Source organism: Filicampus tigris, chromosome 7 (assembly GCF_054856515.1).
Source record: "Filicampus tigris isolate MCC_2025a chromosome 7, RoL_Ftig_1.0, whole genome shotgun sequence".
In the NCBI taxonomy this organism is placed as follows: Eukaryota; Metazoa; Chordata; class Actinopteri; order Syngnathiformes; family Syngnathidae; genus Filicampus; species Filicampus tigris.
The window spans coordinates 2,200,362-2,216,891 of record NC_141223.1 but is presented as its reverse complement, the minus strand read 5'-3'; the positions used below and the strand labels follow the sequence as shown (position 1 = coordinate 2,216,891).

The 16,530-nt window shown below is 44.2% G+C and overlaps 1 protein-coding gene across 2 annotated transcripts; it reads left to right on the top strand.

Moving 5' to 3' along the window:
• The first annotated feature begins 2,105 nt into the window (after positions 1-2,105).
• On the top strand, positions 2,106-15,881 carry akt2 (AKT serine/threonine kinase 2). Of its 2 annotated transcripts, none has more exons than XM_086035350.1 (14): positions 2,106-2,573; positions 5,164-5,329; positions 5,527-5,658; positions 5,762-5,873; positions 8,455-8,608; positions 8,745-8,876; positions 9,876-9,941; positions 10,027-10,095; positions 10,233-10,355; positions 10,746-10,874; positions 10,975-11,189; positions 12,609-12,696; positions 12,786-12,888; positions 13,867-15,881. In XM_086035350.1, exons 2-14 carry the CDS (start codon positions 5,284-5,286, stop codon positions 13,944-13,946), a joined length of 1,449 nt encoding a protein of 482 aa, XP_085891476.1. In that variant the 5' UTR covers positions 2,106-2,573; positions 5,164-5,283; the 3' UTR covers positions 13,947-15,881. The 2 variants fall into 2 exon arrangements, with proteins under 2 accessions (XP_085891476.1, XP_085891475.1); XM_086035349.1 differs by having other exon boundaries at positions 8,742-8,876.
• The last annotated feature ends 649 nt before the right edge of the window (positions 15,882-16,530 follow it).

The window sequence follows — 16,530 nt, the reverse complement described above, 5'->3', positions numbered from 1 at the left end:
ACTGGTAGGTGAATGAATTACTCCGTGATGCCAATTCAGCTGCATTTATCTTTCCAGTCCACCTCATTTGCATCTAATTAAAAACATTTTTTTTTAATCTATAATTTCTATTTACGTTTTATGGATGGCAGTGTAGTGGTGCATGCCGCTGCAGCGTTGCCTTTCATGCAGATGGCACGGGTCCGATTCCCGGCCTGTGCCTCTCTGTACTTTGTATTATTTGTTGAAGCACAAACATGCCTTAGTTGTCAAGGAAGAAGCAGATTGCATTGGCTACTTTAGCTACTATATATACTATAATAATCAAAAGGGAGCAAACAGGTGAGAAACAAAGAAGAGTGTGGATATTTGAGAGACCCTTGGCAATGATGGCCCCCAGAGACTCGCCGTCAGTTTTGGGATACAAGTTTGCATCTTTGATTGTTTGTTGCATCCGCAACATTGCAACGGCGTTTGTCTACTATTTTGATTTGAAATCGCTCCAAAACTAATGACTGTCGGTCGGTCATGAAAACAAGTTGCTTAACAGTTCAGTCGCCTTGGGTGTGTGACAGGTGTTAAAGGGGGGTTTTGTTTTCCATTTTTGAAACCGCTAGCAAGAGGTGACAAACTTACCTGTCAAGCAAAAATGTTGTGAATGTCACGTCGCTTCGGCATCCTCTCAGCTGCCTGCGGCGCCTCCACCTCTGAACGGGGGCTCTTTTGTCCACCCTCGGGATCTGTCCAATTCCGTTTGTACTTGGTAACTGGAGGTGGACATTCCGCCATAGATTCAGCAAAGCTCCTCAAGCCACACTTTGCAAGGCTGCTGCGGGAGTGCCAATAGAATGATTGACACCTTGTCAATCACGCCGTCCGTCTCTCATTGGTTGGTTTTCCTCAAGCGTGGTGCTTTCTTGAAAATCCAATTGATTTTACTATGTACTGACAGTTTTAACAAAAATATTTAATACAGTGGTGTCTTGAGATAGTGACTCGACTGATGAGTTTTTCAAGGTTCAACAGATTTATTTTTATTTTTTGCTTTGACTTGTGAGCTCAGACTAGAGGTTCAAGTGTGACAGTATATGGTGCTTAACAAAAAGTAGCAGTTTGGCAAATAATAAACAATTCATCACAAAAGGAGCTTCAAGCTGTTTATTGCCACTCCCAGCTTCCGTTTTCTGTCAAACTAGACATAAAACAAAGAGATACACGTTGAGTATGCAAAACAACTATTAAGCCTTAGGAATGGCCCGCTATCTTAATTTAAAGCGGAAAACTAGTCAAACGTTCTTTACAATAATATGCTCGATGCAGCCCCACTCATCTAAACATGGTAATCGGATTAATATTACATTTGTGGAATATGAATCAAGCAGCAAAATCCACCCGATTCTTATCCATCTCTGGGGGTGGTCAATTTGCCACTTGCTGTCAACTGAAAATGACATCCTAAGTGTCTAAGGGTTCATCTTGCGAACGTCACAGGACCAAAACCAGAAAACAGGTGAGCCATAATTGGGTAGCATATTGTAAAGAAAATGTTTGCCTTGACTTCCCTTTAATGCTATAATATATCCATTTAATATAATAAAATGACATTGACATGCTAATGGTTGGCTTTGCCAAATCCTTCACGCAACGAATATTTGAACAAAAAGTACAGTACTGTGTATTCTTTGTCCTGTCTGAAAGATGAGTAATAATAAATCTTACTTATAGTAGTAGTAGTCTTTGTTTGTAGTATTATAGTGCCTCCTGGTGACCAAGATAGGCACAACAGGAGGAGCAGAACAGTTAATGACTCCGTAGTATGAAGGCATTGAACATTTTCTGTCATGCGTCTGGTGTATTACCCGGCAAACGACAGTTTGCTACCCACTGAAATGTATCATTTGATGGTGTGGTTGCTGTGGATGACCCCCACGACCCCCTGACATGACCAGCGCCGCTCCCCCTTTGCATGCCACTCTGAATTATTAGCAGGTCATTGCTGACCCACAATTGCCCGGGACATACTTTATTCAATGAAGACTATATGAAATGGTTATTTCAGAAGCTGTACTCTTTTACTTAGGTATAGGGTTCGAATCACAAGTATTTGTAGCGTACTTTGTCTGTTCAGGTGCTCGCTTGGTCGTGGGCTTGTACGTCACTTCCGACTGGAGTGCCTGCGGGGCTCCTGTGTTGCCTGTCTGCTCGCTCGCCTGCCTTGGCTGGGAGGGGACGGTGTCACGGAGCGGAGGACTTTCGCGCAGAGCAGCAGTGAGCAGACCTCACTAAACCAACAGAGACGCGGTTTAATATGTCCACGAGTTGAACATTATTTATAGCCGCCTTTCTGCGCTCTCTAGTCCACCGAGTCGCGGCCCGGAGGACTTGCTGTGGCTCTCTCTCACTGGCTCGCTTCGGTGACAAACCGAGCACGCCGCCGCTGTTATTGTGAGAAGGAAAAACAAGCTAGTCGGCTAAGCTTGTGTGATCATTGACAGAGTTCAATACACACAAGCAGAGAGTGATAACCGGCGGAGGGAGCCTTGTCGGCCCTACTTGTGGAACTCTTCGAGAAGTGGGAATATTTCACAGCGGAGGTACGTGGTAATGTGAGGAAGAGGAGAAACACCCCGGCGTGGTGGTAGTAATAGAACGGCAGACGAGTGAGGTGGCTAGCTCGCATGCTAACTAGCTGTTAGCTTGGGGGGGGGGGGGGGTGATTGTATTTAGCTGCTTTGTTTGTGAATAAATGTCACGCTCGCCATCCACCGGAGGTTTGTGGTGAACGGTCAGGCCCGCTATGACGGAGAAATTAGTTTCAGCGTGGGAAGCACTTTTCCGCCTTGTGGACCCCGAGCGACACTGTTCGCTGACCCGTGCTAGCTTAGCTTGTAGCCTCCACGCTAAACGGATGAGGACGTGTTATGGGACTGTTATGCGGCATGCTTTTCACAGGTTCATTACAGCACCATTTACTCTCGTAGCCGTACGAGTCCACTCCGCACTGTTAAGCGGGTTCCCAGAGTGACCGATAACTGTGTTCTTGGTGTTTTTCGTCAAGTCCTGTCTTTTCACGACGACGGCAGAAAGTTTTGTTGTGCTCCATATGCTCCATATGTTTCATAGTGTAAAATCACTCACCCTTTGCCCACATTAGAGCTGCGTGAAATGGCCTTAAAAATCTCCCACAATCGCGGTGTTCAAAACAAGTTTGTCTTTTAGTTTTTAGATTTGAGTTTGTTTTTAAGATAGGAATATGAACTTGCATCAACCATCAGATAAATATCAGGAATACATATTTTTGCTTAACATATATATATATATATATAAGCATCTTTTTGCATTTTGTCAAAAAGATATATATAAATATATGAACCTCGTTCTTAAAGGTACAGTGTGTAAAATGCACTTTCCATCTAGTGGTGAACTAAGAATACAGTGACCTAAGTTTGCGGCGTAGCACGCGCACGACTACTGTACCTCAGAGAGACCACTCTGCACAAGCTAGTTAGTGTCGTGTAAAAGTTACTGTAGAGCCCTGCAATAATCAGTAGAACACTCCATTTTTAAAATAATCGATAGCCGCAGTCCTAGTTTTACAGGTAAGGCAAGGCGGCCTCTGTGAAAATATTTGTGGCTTGGAAGCACATACCTTGGGTCAAAAGTTTCTAGCATGTCAATAAATCAAGTAACGTATAAATGGGCACCTTGTCAGGCGGACTTGTTTCTTGTCATACTGAAAAGAATGTTAAAACGCCTCAGCTTGTGTTGTCCATTTCTTAGCAGGAATAAATTCACTAATTTGGCAACACGGGCTGACTGTGCTTTCCTAAATTGCAGTAGCTCCATTCTGTCCGCAGCCATGATGTTAGCGTCAGCCGGAACGCGCTTTGAACGACAGCCGCAAAAAGAAATTCCGTTTTTAAAAAATTGATTAACTCCAATTCATCAATGAAATTGATTAATCACCCGGCCCTAACCCACATATTACATTTGATCAAATTGATTGGGAAATACACGACATCATTGTGGCAAACAATAATCCGAAGCCAGTGACATTTGCATTTCAGCTCTTCCTGGTACTGCTTTAATAATATTAATATCCACTATTTATAACTTGGCACTGACACCCAAAAAAGTGGATGAGGTATCCAGTGGTGAGCACTTTCCCATCGTGTTGTCATAAATGTCAGATGGTCAGATAGGAAGGAGGTGACGTGCACATTTCAGCACTTTTCTGTGTTGTGGGCTGCTGGTGAAACACAAGACAAGGTAAGGACATGGTTGCAGTACTGTACTTGTAGAGAGCTCACCCGCGCAAATCGCAGAAAGTGTCGTTTGTTCTGGGAATCGGATTTTCTCAATGTGGTCACATACGCCTCGGCTGGCTGGACTTTAACTCGTTTTAACACAGCCTGCCCTACAGAATAAAAACCTCTACTTTTGTCTCGTGTTGATCCCTGGCACCCGATGCTATCGTTTTGTCGCACATCGTACGTCTTAGTTGTCACCGAGCAGGTTGCGCAATGTAGTACGTACATTTTGCCTCAGCTCTTAAACTTCTGTGAGTCGCGTTGCCAGCTGATTTTATGCAGACATTAAAGTCTTACGAGGAAACGTTCAAATTCAGAGGGGAAGGTCACAATGTTCCAAGAAACAAGTGACGATATTATGAGAAATGTATCATATGACCGTCGTTTCAACCACTGTGACTTGTAATATCGCAAGAAAATGTGTAATCATTGCTTCATGAAGTCATAAATGTGATTGGAAGTCGCCATTTTTGAGAAACATGACAATGCCAAATGGAATGGCGTTAATCCTGTACTGGGCGCAATTTCAAGGGCGGACTTTCATTATGGGCAAGTAAAAACCGAAAAGGTCAAACCCAAATTTTTAGTTTCTCGATTGCAAATTTATTGCAAAACATTGCGCCTTTTTTTCTTAGATTTTGCATTCATTCTTGCCATTCTGTGACTTCATTCAATTTTGCTTTCTTTTCAAGCCTGGCCTTAATACTTCTACCCGCAGTTGTCAATGGAGTCAATTGAATCCACTTTTCCCACGTTAGGTGTTCGTGCCGTTGTCGTCTCGGGCCCGCGCGTATGAACTTTCCTGTCACTAATGATGACCAAGTGGCTTATTCCTCGCCCTGTGGTGTTTTTCCGCCGTCCTTGTCCTTTCCAGGCCTTTTAGACGCGTGTCGAATCCGAGCCGCTGTCACTCTCTGGAGCAGTTGGAGTTTTGAACAGTTTGCACCAGCCGGTCTGCCGCCCCCTCCCAACCCAGACAGTCTTCTGCCCCAGCATGAATGAAGTCAGCGTTGTGAGAGAGGGATGGCTCCACAAGAGAGGTACTCGCATCGTTGATGCTCCTGTGTATTCCCGAATTTTTGGGACTTTCTGCCAAGCTTGCTCAGAAACGTCGCGGGCGTGCAACACACGATTCGCTCTTAATGACTGACTTTAGCGCACGTTTGTGCTAATACTAAATCCCGAAACGCTTTGGATCAGACAAACGTGAATTGAGCTCTGCTTTTTGTGTCCCCAGGTGAGTACATTAAAACTTGGAGGCCTCGTTATTTCATCCTAAAGAGCGACGGCTCCTTCATCGGCTACAAGGAGAAGCCCGAAGTGTCCAGCGATCACAGCCTGCCACCTCTCAACAACTTTTCCGTCGCGGGTGAGTCCCGCCTCCCGGCTGGCGCGCGTGAGCGTGCGTCTCTCCGTGTTTCGGCGAACGCCCGCCTCTCGTCGTCTTATGTGGCGGCGCTGTGCTTTTGTAGAATGCCAGCTGATGAAGACAGAGCGGCCCAGGCCCAATACGTTTGTGATCCGCTGCCTCCAGTGGACCTCGGTCATCGAGCGCACCTTCCACGTCGACAGCAACGAGGAGAGGTAGGTTTTAAAAGCACATCCGCACTGAGATCGGTTCGAGTTTGAATAATTCAGGTCAGTTTACAAATGATCACTTCATCTTACAACCTTTTTTTTTTTTTTTTTTTTTTAAACTTTTCAGGTAATGTTCTCAGTAACATTCGAACCTATTGACTGCCGTATAAGCAGAATGGGAAGTCTATTATCGTTGCATTATTATTAGGGCTGCAGCCCATCAAATATTTTGGTGTTCAGAGAATTCGATGTGTGAGTGGGAAAAAAAGAGCGCTTTTTCACTGAACAATGAAAATGAATATTTGCAAAATAACTGCCTGAATATTTATTTTATGTGGTTGATGGGACTTCTGCTCCTGAACTCTGCGCACAGCTTCTGCAAATCAGGACTGCCACTTTCGTCTTTGTGCAGGACTGTAAACTGCCGTCTTTAAAAAAAAAAAAAAAAAATCGTTTTTTTTGTCAGTGTTCATATTACATTATAAACGCACTTTCGCGTGTGAACATAATGCGTCCCTAAAGTGACCCGCATGCTTAGAAGAAGAGACGACATCACGGTGCAGCACGTCAGGACATTTTGACAGTGGAGCGATTCGGTAGGAGGTAGAAATCCAGTATTTGGGGGGAAATGATGAGGCGAGGCTTTTTTCGATCTCATTTCATGGAGACGTCACCAAAGATGACGTCGCGTCATAAGGCATCGCGAAATGAGCCGTTCTTAGCCGTGGCTGAAAGACTACTATCGCCATAAATGAATGTCCGCTCTATGCTTCATGTTTCAAGCGGGATTAAATTAAAGTCAAATATAAAGTCAATACTGTTGCTCAAAACAGCTTTGCAGATTCGATCTCCCGGCTGCCAACAATTTCCCTTTTTGGGCTCGGATGACGTCAGTGTTGGATATAGGCGACCTGGCGCTGTTCAGACTGCTGTCGCATTGCAAAAAAATCCGATACCTATCCGATCCAGGACCACATATGAAAGTGGCCAAAAACTTTGACTAAATAAGAAGACATGATGCACATTTTTGAGACAAATAAAATAGACTTCAATCGGACACTTAATTTTCCGCGAGCCGCGACATCCAGGTGAAAGCGCCGCGGGTTGCCGAGCCCTGGTAATATAGCATCAACAATTGTCGCTGGGGGTAGCTCGACTGCTTCTTCCTGACAATGTACACGAAAATAAGCAGGTACTCGAGGCAGGGGGAAAAAAATGCCTCGAGCGTTTTTCTGAACTGAGGTACTCGAATTACTGGAGGACCAGTTTCAGCCCTAATTATCCCTCCATCCATCCATTTTCCAAGCCGCCTATCCTCACGGTGGTCGCGGGCGTGCTGGAGCCCAACATTGATTTTAATTCATTCATTCCCCTTCAATAAAAAAAAAATCATGTTTGACAATTGAACATCAAAGTGTGCGAAACCATCTACGACATTGTCTGTTTCCTAGCGGAGGTTTTCCCTTCCGTGCTGCTCGCTTTGCTTTCGGCGGTCTTTCAACATACTTTGCTGCGGGCCGTTTGTTGCTCAATGTGCGACGCGGCTAACCCGAACCCAATTTCAAATGAGTGACAAAAAAGTAGCGCTTCCCTCTCTGTTCGGCGCTAGGTCTTCAGTGTAAACATTGTGCATCACAAAAAAAAAACAACAAAAAAAACCACCTGTGACCCAAAAAAAAAATTATTCATTAAATTGATTAATCGCCCAGCCCCTAAATTTGATGCCAAATTTACAGTACCTGCATGTTTGGATCATTTGTGACAAACATGGCAGCCAATAGACCGCGGCGCCACAAGTGAACATGATAACATAGCAGTCGGCAGCCTTGTCGCAGAACATCCGCATCCATGTTTAGTCTCAGAAATCGGGTCAATGCTGCCTTCAATTGTGAGTCTCATCAAGTCAATGGGAACAAAAGCGGGAAGTAGAAACCGACCTACAGTCAAATTAGTAAGCGTGTTAAACAGCATCTGAACAGATGCGGCGCGTCTGCCGGGCGTGTCCGTCAACCAGCTACTCGCAATCATCTCTGACTATCGAAAAAAAAAAAAAAAATTGGGGCGAGAATCCAAATTTTATGAGCTTTAAGATATTAGCTCAAGACTTGAAGTTCCACTGTAGACTAATGGAGCCGTTTGTGTTTAAATCCAATCTTGATTTTACAGTTGCCAATGTTCTCCTGGGCGACTCGCAAGTTTCAACACTAGAAGTAACGCGCGCTCCCCTCAGAAACACAGCCGGCCTAAATGACTCATTGTTTTTTGAAATAAAAGGCAGGGAAATCCATTTTGGATAATTACATTTGTGCTCAAAATAGAATTTGCGGATAAGTAGGCCCGATTACAACCGAGCGGGCACTTTTTGCTTATGTAACCTTTGCTAAGTCTTGAAATAACAAACATGGCCTGATGGGCAGTTGCGGCGGGTTAAGTTTTTGCGGTGCGTTTTGTTTTTACCAAGCGAGTTTCACTCGCTGTTAATTGTGGCTGATTCCGTGCATGTGGCAACCAACGTCATGGCGCCATTTTTATCCGAACGCGAGGGGACTTTGTCATTCAAGCGCGTTGGTGCGCGCCGTTGTTTCAGGGAAGAATGGATGCGATCGATCCAGGCGGTGGCAAACAGCCTGAAGAGTCAGCAGCATGACGAGGAGCCCATGGAGATCAAATTTGGCTCGCCGAGCGACAGCAGCGGCGCTGAGGAGATGGAGATCGCCGTGTCCAAATCTCGCTCAAAAGTGGTCAGTCAGCTCGCGTCTTATTTTGAGCTCGTCTTTTCACGCCTCTTGATTCACACCAAAGGGGGATTGTTTTTCCGCCCCAGAATGCGATTTGATGTGTTTGGTCATTGTGGCTTCTCTGTCATGGCCTCAGCAGACCATGAGTGATTTCGACTACCTGAAGCTACTGGGCAAGGGGACGTTCGGCAAAGTCATCCTGGTGAAGGAGAAGGCTACGGGCATGTACTACGCCATGAAAATCCTCCGCAAAGAAGTCATCATTGCTAAAGTTGGTGCTTGTATTTTTGAAATGTCTTCAAAAGTGGGGTTTAAAAACAGGCTTTCGTGTCTGGAATGATTACTTTGCCGCGGAGGTAGATTATTCCATCCCGACGGTATATACATTACAGTTGTAGTTGCTGGTGCTTAAAACGCATTTTATAAATCGCTTCTTTTTCCTCCGCCTTCTCTCACATACACTGTCACCCACAACGTTATTGCCTTGAAAAAAATACACGGGGCACCTCCAATAAATGCAAAAATAGCCGATAATATCCTAGTTGACTGTAGTTAGCTTGACTACTGTATATGACACGACGTCAGATAGCGCCAGGGCTGCACACGATATCGAAAAGATATCGCGATAATGGCCTAATGCAATATGCATATCGCAAAGACACGCAATAATCTTTTATCTGATTGTGATCGGGTACGCATCACCACCTAATAGTTGGACACTGTCGAGGGGAATTCATTAGCTAAGAACACATTGAGCTTGCATATTTTGCCGCATGAAAATTTTTTTTTACTTCTTTCATGGGATGGTAAAAATGTCATTTCTTTAGGCACATGCGAAATATCGCAATGATATCGCCAAATATCGCAATAATATCGCTATAGTCAACATCCGTATCACGGATTAGATCCTCGCCATGTTGCTCCTCATCTCCAAATTTTCGTTGTACTTGAACTTAAGCACAACACAAACTGCCTGTCCAGCGGGCGCAGCATATGTAAAGTTTACGGTAAAGCTGACATTTGCGGTCGAGGAAGTGCTGCTGCGTGCGACGCAAAGCATTTCACTCTTGACGTGAGTCACTTTAAATGCATTCCAAAAGAATCTGGACGATGAGAGTCCGGCGATGTCAATTAGAGGCCGTCCATGCCCGTACTCATAAGTAGGTTTGTTTTTATGCTGATTGAATTTGACTTGACAATCCGTGCATTGCTGCGTGTTTGCACGTGTGCATACTCCCGTTACATTGTGCAAAATGTACGTTTGCTTCAGGACGAGGTGGCGCACACGGTGACAGAGAGCCGAGTCCTCCAAAATACGCGGCATCCCTTTCTCACAGTAAGTCATCCGGCCCCCCCCCCGCTTTGGCTCCCCGAAATCCGACACTTGTCCGAATGATGCTGTTTTCCTCTTTTCCACACAGACACTAAAATATGCTTTTCAAACAAATGATCGTCTGTGCTTTGTGATGGAGTACGCAAACGGAGGAGAAGTAAGTCATTCTCTGCTTTCTCGCTCGCACTCGCGTTTATGACACGAGAGTTTGCTCGTCGGTGCACCAAAAGCGCGTCCGTGCAATTTCGGGACTTTGTTTGGAGTCTCCGGTGTCACGTCTTGGTTTATTTGCAGCTCTTCTTTCACCTATCCCGGGACCGAGTGTTCACAGAAGACCGGGCCCGATTCTATGGTGCGGAAATAGTATCGGCACTGGAGTACCTACACTCATGCAATGTCGTTTACAGGGATTTAAAGGTGAGCTGTCACGCTGCCGCATATTTTCAAGTGAAGCGATGCATTTGTCCATATGTGCTGTTGAATGCACGGAAAGCGATATCATGTCCGTCTTTACTCTTTCGACCCCCGGCGTCCTTAACTGGGGCTGAAATATAAGCCTTTGAACTCGCCCTTTGTGTTCAAAATGTCCTTTTACCTGCGTATAATTGTGGCATAGCCTTACCTATTCAGTACGTAGTTAAAGAATACATTTAGTGATATCAATACACACACACACAAGCACGTATTTAGATTTTAATTAGCCCGATTGAGCTATTGTTACATTGTCATGTCATTGAGTGTTGTGAATGCCTTCCGCGTGTTTTTTCTTTTAGCTGTCGACTAAAATTGACACCTTTCTTTGTTCAGCTGGAAAATCTCATGTTGGACAAGGACGGCCACATAAAGATAACAGACTTCGGCCTGTGCAAAGAAGGCATCACAGACGGCGCCACCATGAAAACCTTCTGCGGGACCCCCGAGTACCTGGCACCCGAGGTAACCCGCACGCCCGACGCGACGCGAAGTGTTCACGTCAAAATGGCCGCCAAAAATAAGGCACACTTTGAGACACTCCCCCTCACTCGACTGCCGACAGGTACTGGAGGACAACGACTACGCTCGCGCTGTGGACTGGTGGGGCCTGGGCGTGGTCATGTACGAGATGATGTGCGGCCGCTTGCCCTTCTACAACCAGGACCACGAACGACTCTTTGAACTCATCCTCATGGAGGAGATCCGCTTCCCCAAGAACTTGGCTCCTGAAGCCAAGGCACTGCTGGCCGGCCTGCTCAAAAAGGATCCCAAGCAGAGGTTTGCCCCGCCCACCGCCACCATTTCTTGCCGTGGGGTTTTGCAAAGATTGCTAAACGTTGGCAAAAATGCTTGCGCGTGCTTCTCTTGATGCTTAGTAAACAGTACACAAGTCGACTTAAAATGTGGCTTTCATCTCCAGATGGAAACCAAGCAGCAGCTGTAATCTAGCGCATTTACATGCAAATGTTCATTGATGTACACCCTCACCTTGTAACTTCTTTTTAAATGAGAAATATATATCGTAAATAGGGGTGGGAATCTCTGGGTACTTCACGATTCGATTCAATTCCGATTCAGAGGCCTATGATTTGATTAGATTCCCATTCTGATGCATCACTACATTGGCTTACATTTTATTTTTTTATATATTTAGAATTTATTTTTATATATGTCATATTTTTTTAACATATATGTTATAGTCCATGCAAAACACTGGTGCCTTTTTAAAAACTCAAGGAAGAGCAATGATTTTATACTGCGCTCGTATGAGGTTGTGCTTGTTCCGCCATCTTGGCACGTACTAGCTTAGCCTAGCACAGACATCTGACGTACAAACGCACTGAATCACTTGCGCGTGCTTTTAGTTTTTTGATTTAAACTTTAAATATCGATTATTAATGCGTATGAATCTAATCAGATTCTTTTTGATACGCCGAACGATGCATCGAAAAAACGATTATCGTTCCCACCCCTGATAGTAAAGAAGTTGTTGAAATAGACATATTGCTCCGTCTTGTGATGGCTCGAAGATTGTTTTGTTGTTGTTGTTGTTGTTTTAAACACTTCGATGGGTGATCTCCCCCCCAAAATCCTGATTGTGTTAACCCTCAAAAGAGAAACACAGATCGGTACTGGAGCACTAATTAGATACCGTTCTGGACCACAAAGAACAGGCGTTGAAATGCTCCATAACATCGTATAGCAAAGTTTAAAATGTTACTTTTCGCCGAAACGTTGTTGTTTTTTTAAGGATTAGGTAAACGGCATTACCTTTTGGCAACACGGAAGCAAGACGACGATGCATCCGTCCCCATTTGCTGCGCTGCAGCTTGTCAATAGAACTTAATTCGTTTTTTACGAGCCATTCTCTCTCGTCTCGCCCTCAGCCAGCACATACGCGGTAAACCGCATCATTTGAGCTCTCTTCCTTGATTCGTTTTGTTCGAGGCAAGTGGCCATAAACAAGGATGTCATTGATTGTTGTTTTGGAGGAGCTTCAATGTTTTTAGGTAACTAAAATAGTGTCAGGGCGCTCTGCCTGCAGGCGAGGAAATTACGAATGAATTTGTCGCAAATTGGCCATAATATGGGAACAGCACATTTTTAGTGTGGTGTTTACGCAGGCCGTGGGATCAGAAGGTTGCGATTAGACTTTTTCAAAACAGAAAAATATTTTAATGTGCGTGTTGTTTCCAGGCTCGGAGGCGGACCTGACGATGCCAAAGAAGTGATGACCCATAAGTTTTTCACCTCCATCAACTGGCAGGATGTCTTAGAGAAGAAGGTGACGCACTAGGAGAGGAATTGGCACGTTTTGGACCTTTTGACTCGAAACACAATCCGAATGTCAACATCGCTCGTTGTTCCGCACAGCTCGTCCCACCTTTCAAGCCCCAGGTCACCTCGGAGACGGACACGAGATACTTCGACGACGAGTTCACCGCACAAACCATCACAATAACTCCACCGGACAAGTGTAAGTACATCAACCGTGGTGCATCTTTCTCACAACACAGCTCACAAAATCCTAAATTTGTCCACATTCTCGGTCCGATCATCCCCAAACTCAGTGGCGGTGTAGTAAGTCGTTAGACTCAGGGCTGTGCAATTAATTGAAATTCTATTAAAGTTGCAAATTATTACAAAATTGGCATAATCGTAAAAAAAAAACGATTATTAATATTCATTTCATATATCCAATGCATTGTTTGTTTACACAAGGAAATCATACTTGAATTTTATACATTTGTGCCTTTTATTATTTTATAACAAAGTTTATGAATTTTGTTTGGTCCAAAAGGAACTCACTCACATTTATTTCTTTATTATTATTTTTTTTTACGTTGAAACATTTTCTTGTTTTGTATGATTGTTTGACTAATCGTGATTTCAATTATTACCAAAATAATCGTGATTTATTTATTTATTTATTTTCATAATTGAGCAGCCCTAACTGACAATTTCTGTGGCCAATTGAGCTTGACTGTCAAGTAACAAGCGCTCAGGGTACCACGCGCTGATTTTTTTTTTTTACATGAGAGTCCCCACATATGATAAGCGGAAATAAATCAAGTGCGTCCTTATGCTCTTACTGTGGCGTTCCCGAGATCACCAACACAGCACGCCGCACACACAGGGGCGGAGCCGGACCGTGGCTAATGGGTGGGCTTGACTATTTCTCACTGAGCACAGTCCTCCTGTCCCGACACATTGTATATTCAAATAAAATGACAAACTGAATAATATTAAGTTCAGATCTTCCTTAAACAACCACAATTATTAAATTGTTATTTTTATTATTATTATCTCCACCCGCAGTCGTGACCAATTCCCCTAACTGCAATTCTGGTGTCGTACCAATACTCACCTGTGAGAGGCAGCATGGTGTCACAGGGAATCCAGACTGTCATTCACCTTTGTTGGGCTTTGTCATGTCTTTCTCGTGTGTTTCCAGATGACAGTTTAGACCCGGAGGACTCGGATCAGCGTACACACTTCCCTCAGTTCTCCTACTCTGCCAGCATACGGGAATAGTGGCTCAGACCGTTGACCAAGCAGGCAGCAGCAGGCATGCTAACACACCACCCGAATCTCACGTTTGCACTTGCACTGCTGAGGACAAATCGAATGACACACAAACTGGCACAAGACACATTTTCATCCAGTCTTTTACCCAACGACACCCCCCCCCCCCACCCCCCACCCGCCCAACCCGCTCATCCTCCATGCATACAGACACATACACACTCAGACCAGCAGAGAACCATGTACACAATGAACACGCAGACTGTGAATTGTCAAGTTTGCGAGTGATGGACCTCAGTGGGGTTTTACGTGGACAGACGGGCAGCTTCGTCTCCGTACATCCTCTCAGGGGGGGCCCCCCAGCCCCCCCACCCCCCGCCGCACTACACTGGGCACACTTTGAAACCAGCAAGTACCAGCTCGTTACCAGCCGTAGACAGACACCCAGCCCTGACGCGCAGACTGCATCTTGCATAGGCACCTGATTGATACCATTTGGAAAATCCAAAATGAGAAGAATGGACGAGAGATTGGGTGATAATTGACCAGTTTTAACTTCGATTGTTACAGTTTTAAATACAAAGCCATATTTCTGCTATTTTTTTTTTTTTTTTTTTTTTTTTTTTAATAAGTGCTCTTTCTTGAACTTGCTGTTACAAATCAGTCGTGTGTGTGTGTGCGCGTGCATGTGCGAGAGAGAGAGAGAAAGGGGGCTAAGGTTGCCGTTTCTGCGTACGCACTGCATGTGTGTGGCGTCCGAATGAATGTGCGAGAGAAGCTACGAACAATTTTGTTTCGCAACCATCCATTTTGTCTGTTTTCACGGATGCCGGAACACGGGCAAGCAAGGACACTACACTGCGACGGCCTCCGAAAGGGAACAAACGTGTGATTTGTGAAAAGGGTAGCGAGCGGCTAAGTGCTAAATTGACTCTTTGGCTTTCTCTTGCATGGCTTTTGAAATCGCATCGCTTCAAGAAAAATGGGCGAGACACTCGGAAGGGCCCATGTCGCCGCGTGTCACAATGGCAGTAACGTGGACAAGTTCGAGGCCGCTTGCCCGGCGTGCTAAGAGAGCGACAACTCGACCTCGGCCATTCGCCGCCATCAGTCCAGTCATCTTCACTGCCAGGCTTCTTTCAGTTTAGCCACCTTCGTAATTTCAGTGCAACTTTTTATTTGACATGTTTTCAAAGAAGCCTTCTGAATGTTCTTATGTTTAAAAACAGCAAGTGTTCATAATATATATAGATATATAATGCGGCCCAAAAAAACAACAACAAAATACAATTGACTGACTTTGGAAAGATTCCACGTCGGATGTCGGTTTTGTGTTTTGCTGGGAAATTCTGACTCCCGAGCACGTAGACCTACATCGGCCTGGAGCATGCAGCTCGGGGGGAAAAAAAAAAAAAAAAAAACAGATGCAGCTCGAGTAACCTTCAGCCTAAATATGGGGGCGTACTAATCAATGGCCCCTTTCACACCTGTATCTTTCTGCCCTGCTCCCACGTTGATATTCTGTATAAATAGCACCGGTGTGTAATTGGGGTGAAGACACGGGAGCTGTTTGCAGGCAATGCCCTACTTTGCTGGGTTCTGTGTAAAAGGTAAATGCAGATAGATGCCAGATCTTCCGTAAGCGCTCTTGAAGCAGACATTTTAGCGGGAGAGTCTCATTTCGGCAGATGTATAATTTAGTCAAATCAAGTGCTGGCCAGATTTGTTACGCAATTGAGCACCTATTTTATTCTTTCTGGAGAACATGTTGGCTAAAATTTGAGCTTTGCTAAAGGAAAATCAAGTCCTTTTTATTTTTGTTTTTTGTCATTCTTTGTGTTTTGTTCCTCCCCGCCTTCTTTTTGTCCATATATTTCTAAAGAAAAATTGGAAAATGTCATGCATACGATCTATCAAATATATATTAAAATGTTTTAAATTGCATTCTTTTTTTTTTTTATTTTTCATTCAATTGCTTTTCTACAGTGGCCCGTGAAGTTCAAAACAACAAAAAAAGAACACAGCAGGCAATAAAAAAATGGATAAAATATAGCTAAACAAAGTGTTAAATACAGCCGCAAAAAAAACACAAATATAATACAAATCAGAAAACAAAACAAAAAATAAAAGCAAAACAACAGCAAATCAAAAACAAGTACCGCTAACTACAAAGTGAAACAGCAGCAAATTAAAAAAATAGCAAATCACACAAAAATTAAATTTGCCCTTCTGTTAGGTATTTGTGTTTTGTTGTTAATTTGCTTTTATGTTATTTGTTGTGTTTTGCACTTCAGGGCTGCTGTAATTTCCCACCGGCCGCCTCTCATCGCATATCAGCAGAATTTTTTGGGGCGTGTTTATTTTAAAATAATGGAATCCAGACAGGACGTAGACACTAAACCAAACAATTCACTGGGCATCCTCATGACCTTTTAATTTACTCTCATCCTTTTTTGTGAGTGATGGTGTGTTTGTGAGACGTTTGAATGAGAAATCGTGGGTCATGCAATTCTAAAACAAATTAGTCATTGAGTATGAGTTATGTGGGTGGCATACTCGTGGTTCAGCACCCGCGGAATTGCATGTTTGCGGG

Excerpts from the sequence above, each read along its gene's own strand:
- akt2 (XM_086035349.1), top strand. The coding sequence starts at position 5,284 with ATGAATGAAGTCAGCGTTGTGAGAGAGGGATGGCTCCACAAGAGAG. Across the intron at positions 10,096-10,232 it reads AGTACGCAAACGGAGGAGAA|CTCTTCTTTCACCTATCCCG; the intron begins GTAAGTCATTCT and ends GTTTATTTGCAG. Across the intron at positions 12,889-13,866 it reads AATAACTCCACCGGACAAGT|ATGACAGTTTAGACCCGGAG; the intron begins GTAAGTACATCA and ends GTGTGTTTCCAG.